Source organism: Aplysia californica, unplaced genomic scaffold (assembly GCF_000002075.1).
Source record: "Aplysia californica isolate F4 #8 unplaced genomic scaffold, AplCal3.0 scaffold00656, whole genome shotgun sequence".
Classification (NCBI taxonomy): Eukaryota; Metazoa; Mollusca; class Gastropoda; order Aplysiida; family Aplysiidae; genus Aplysia; species Aplysia californica.
The window spans coordinates 339,491-344,490 of NW_004797926.1; the positions used below are offsets into that span (position 1 = coordinate 339,491).

The following is a 5,000-nucleotide window of genomic DNA, read 5'->3' on the forward strand; positions in this document are numbered from 1 at the left end:
ATCACTTATGTTTTTTTAAGGGAAGAAAAGTACACGGTTGTAATGGATGAACTGAGAAAAATGGCGTCATCATCATCCGGTACCTTGGCGACTGGCGCGGGCGATCATGGACCTCCACCTCACTCTGTCTTGGAACTTGAGAAAAATAGGATAAACCAAAATTCATTTTCTGAAACTATAACATCCTGCCGGAATCTACTTCCACTCTTCCTGTCGAGCAAACCCAGGCTGAGTGGGATGCAGACAGACAGACAGACAGATAGACAGACAAACAGACAGACAGACAGACAGACAGACAGACAGACAGACAGACAGACAGACAGACACAGACAGACAGACTCCATAAAACAACTTTCCCATACGGGAATCGAACTCACGTCTTCTGCGTGCAACCCGACTCTCGAGGATTTTAAATCATTATTTTTTTTTCAGACACTCTGATCCGTTGCTTGCAACTTACCAGTTTGTTTTGAGTTGTGCTCGGCCAATAGTCGTTGTATCCGTCTAATCCACAACAGCCTTTCTGGAGATAAAAAAAAGAAGTGGAAACAGGTTTGGGGACAGGGGCGTAGACGGTGAATCATGCTTGCTGTCTGATTATGTGTGTATGTGTGCGCTTGTGTGTTTGTGTGATTTGTTGTTTTTTTAAATTTATGTGTGTGATTGCGCGTGTGTGCATGTGCGTTTGAGTGGGCGCGTGCTTGCGTGTGTGTGTAATAATATGCATTTACTATGCATTGGCCAATTTCTCTTTGTCGAGATGAATTAATTGTTATAAACTTAAATAATTAATTGTTATTGTCCATATTCAAAGACAAATCACACAGATACTAAAACATACCCCTCATATTTCTTTTAAAAAATGTATGCCACAGTAGACATTTTAAGCCCCTATCGACCTTATTTGAATTATAATAAGGTGGCAGACTGCTTCTCAGTCTGGATTGAACATTATAGACAAAGTAGTAGTTTTCGTCTTAAATGACTCAAGTGTATCGATGGGGTCTTTTACTTAAGTTTAGTAAGAGTTTTACAGCTCTTGCAGCGTAAATTTGTTATATAACTTCCGAAGATTAAAGATGTCACAAAAAAGTAACATACTATTGCTGTTTGATAGGAAAGAAGGAGCAAACCACACCAAAGCACCTGCCAACCAACCACCATCGGAGTATTTACAAATCTAATTGAAAACAAACAAAAACAAAACAAAACAACAACAAAAAAAACACAACAAAAAATATAAAACCCAAAACAACAACACACCTCCCTCCCCCCACCACATAAAAACCCAACAAACAACAAACACCCCACCCCCACTCCCAGAAAACGAAAAAGCAACACAAAAAAACCCACACCAAAAACCACCAAAAAAAAGCCAAAAGAAAATCCCCAAAGCAAGAAAAAAAAAAACAAAAAAACAAAACAAAAAACAACAACAAACAAATAGCAAAACCCCAATCAAACCCAAACCGTGAACAAACTGATGAAACAACAGAGTCCGGTGGCCTCCCTGACCTCAGCCTGGAATTCGTACAGTTCATGTAACAGGTGACCTTTCTTAATGCTCTCAGCGTTGCCGTACTGTTCCTTCAGCCGGAACTTCACGTCTCCCAAGACCTGGAAAAGTTGGTGGTTCCCATCCATTTTTAGTGTTGAGATTTTGCTGTGTTTTTTTGGGTTTTTTAAAATTTCATTTTTAGTATAAACGTTTTACCATACTTACAACGCACTTCAGTCATATAAGTGCCAAATGCTAGCAGTGTTACAAGAGAGTAACATAATACAGTCCAGTCCATTTTATAACAGCTATAACAGTGATAAATCAAATCCCATTTTTCTGTCTCTCGATAAGTGTAAATAATATGAACCTGGCTATACCAGGGTTCAATTTGCGCCGACTCGGATATAGCAGTGATCTTGCTGCGCGTGAACTTGCTTTCGATCCGTCGGATTATTAAAATTTGTCTCAACCAAGACATTGTGCCTGTTTTACGAGTATGATCGCTTGTCTAGATACAAACTTTCAAAAATATACCCCCCCCCCCTCCTAATAGTGTTGGGGTCATTGATCGATTCCATATACATATATAGCAAACTCAAGGTGAAATGGTCCACTGATAACGGTTATAACAGGACTCGCTTATAACAGGGAAAAACTGCCGGTCCCGTCTGTCCTGTTATATCCAAGTTTCATTGTATAAAGAAAAGAAGGAGAGATAAGGAAAAAAGATGTTTGGTAGGACAGAAGGAGAAAACCACACCTGAAGAGCTCCCGACAAATAACCACAATTTAAGGTGCAGATCATAAAAAGTCTGCTGACTCGATTTTGCATGCCAGAGCCAGCCTGGCCTGAGAAGTAAAAGTAAGTGTCTGGATCTAGAGCCCCTTTTAACACTATAAGGTTATAATTTAACGGGCCGGGACCTCCGGATTTAACGTCCATTTCCGACAGGACCGAGCCAAATAGGCGGACGCCTTTAAAACGCAACAATATTTATTAAAGTTTAAGAATACCTAGTCGGGGATTCGAAACAGGGCCGCCCACTCTGTAGTCCGGCATGATGTCACCTAAACTAACGGTGCGCCCCATAGGAAAAACAATCAGCGATTGACTTTGATTTTTAAAGTTGGATAGTTCAAACAGGAGGTTGGCCTGCTCGACCACGCCGGTCAGGGCAAACCCAGGCTGAGAAGGGTACAGCGTCCTTGCAGACAGATGGCGATACTCAATGGGGAAAAAGAAAATCCCTGCTCATACGTGAATCAAATACATGTACATATCTGAAAGCGATTGGCGCCATGGTGATGCAGGTTTTTTACATTTTTTTTTGGTAAGTGTTTTGCGGCATTTGCAACTGCATAAGGCCATGTGAGGGCGTGGGACATGTTAATTATTTTTAATTAGGTAGGAAAATTTTTTAAATTTTGCCCTGGTGGCAGTGGAAGTCTACTCTTATCGATTCTGGACCACAAAGGGATCTTCAACGTGTGCAACTTGCAAACGGGGCCCTCGAGATTTTTCGCCCCTATTTAAAAAGGCAAGGAGTCAGATGTTATTTATCCTAAGATCAGGGAAGTGGGTGAAATACGTCAGTAAGAAGGAACCAAGGAATAGCAATATTGATGCAAATGCCCATTAGGACGTGGATGTAGAAACAGTGTTAAGAGTACGGAAACTGGTGTCTATAGTATAGGTGGCGGGTAGGCGCTCCGCTATCGCATGCAGTAGACCTAAGTTCGATTCCAAAGAAAGGAGAATTTCTATTGAGTTTCTCGGTCTCAATGCGGCTTGGTCCTGATACACAGAGTTGAAGCCCGCCTCTAAATTGATCTAAATTGTATTGATGGGGGCGTAAAACACTCATAACATTAAACAAACAACAGCACTCTCCCCCCCCTCCCTGAAAAAAAAAATAGAACCCCCAAAACAACTTTGAAATCATTGTGGACCTGAAAAGGCCAGCCGTTCGTAAAGGTTTTTCATTTGATTAGTTCGAGTGCAAAGAGGCATACTGACGAGATGACAGCCAATATGTGTTGGGTAAAAAAAATAAATTTAAGAGACAAGACATTCGCTTCTGTCTGTAGTCTTAGAACGATAGAGAGACACCAACACTATATCAAGTACCTGGCGAAGGGGAAAAGCAAACAACTAGGAACCATCTACCAGTAGCACTTTACAACTATCTACAGCCTTCCATTTACCGCTTTTCCCAACGAAATTGTTTTTTTTCCTTGTGGACGTATAAGCGTTAGTACCCCCCCCCCCCCCCCCACTTCTTTGCCCCAATCTTAAGAACAAATTAAAAGCGTTGTGTATATAGAAATAAGAGCAACACGGCGTTAAGCTTTCAAAAAAAAAAAAAGAAAAAAAAGCAAAGCAAAATCATCACCGCCACCAACATTAACAGCGAGAGAAAAGCAGATAGAGTAGCGCCAATAGATGAGGGACCATTAATGCATTACAAGCAAACTAAAGAAACGTACAAATTTACACGATAAAAAAACAAACAAACCAAAAAGAACATCAAGAACGACAACAACAATAGCAACAATAAGAACAGCAACACTATATCACATGTACACCCTACCTCTTGGACATCAAAGGTAATGATAGAGAGTGCCATGATGCTACTATTCCCGATGATACCAACTGTCAGCAAGACTGCAAACTAGAAAAAATACATTGTGTTGTAATCGTCGATGTTTTACACCTCTATCGACACAGTTTAGATATTTAAGATTCTGGCTATTTCCATACTATCTGTGTGGAGTGTCGAATACAATAAATATTCTAGTGGAAAGGAAGCGATACTCGATTAAAAACAAACAAAAACAACAACAAATTAAACAACAGCAAAACAACAACAACAACAACAACAACAACAACAACAACAACAACAACAACAACAACAACTACTACAACAACAACAAAACCTTCTCCCCACGAGGATCGAATTCACGTCTTCTACATACGACGACAAAGAGCCTATTGCGGGCTCTCGTGGTCTCGAAGTTACGGTGTTGGCCTCTTATTCAATAGGTCCCGGGTTCTTTTTCTTTTTATGGTAAATGGTATACGGCGATCGCAACTGCATAAGGTCATATGAGCGCACAGACCACATTATGCATTTTCAGTTGGTAGGAAATTTTGAATTTCACTCGGGTGGCGGCCGAAGCCTAGTCTTAATGATTTTGAACTACCAAGGGATCTCTAACGTGCGCAACTTGTACACGAAACCCCCGAGACTTTTCGCTTATATCCGAGAAGGCTAGGTATTAGATCTTACCTACCCTAATATCAGGGGTGTGACAGAAAGATAGCAGTAAGAAGGAGCCAAGAAGTAGCAGTAGAAAGGCTGCAGAAAGAGTCACGAACTCAGAGGAGGGGGAAAAGGAAGTGAGCGGGTAGGGGCAGAAAGTGGAGACGGAAGCAAAAGACAGAGCATTGTTAGAGAGCACAAAAGGAAGTGAAGGGAGAACATTTTTGGGGAAGAAA

General features: G+C 41.0%; 1 protein-coding gene across 1 annotated transcript in view; it reads right to left on the reverse strand.

The window, feature by feature from the left end:
- LOC101849727 (adhesive plaque matrix protein) overlaps window positions 1-5,000 on the reverse strand; it is a gene marked incomplete in the record, with an annotated part of 25,001 nt that overhangs the window by 6,839 nt on the left and 13,162 nt on the right. The window contains 3 exon segments of the mRNA XM_035972337.1: window positions 470-523; window positions 1,516-1,617; window positions 4,093-4,173. Coding sequence (XP_035828230.1) covers window positions 470-523; window positions 1,516-1,617; window positions 4,093-4,173 — 237 coding nt within the window.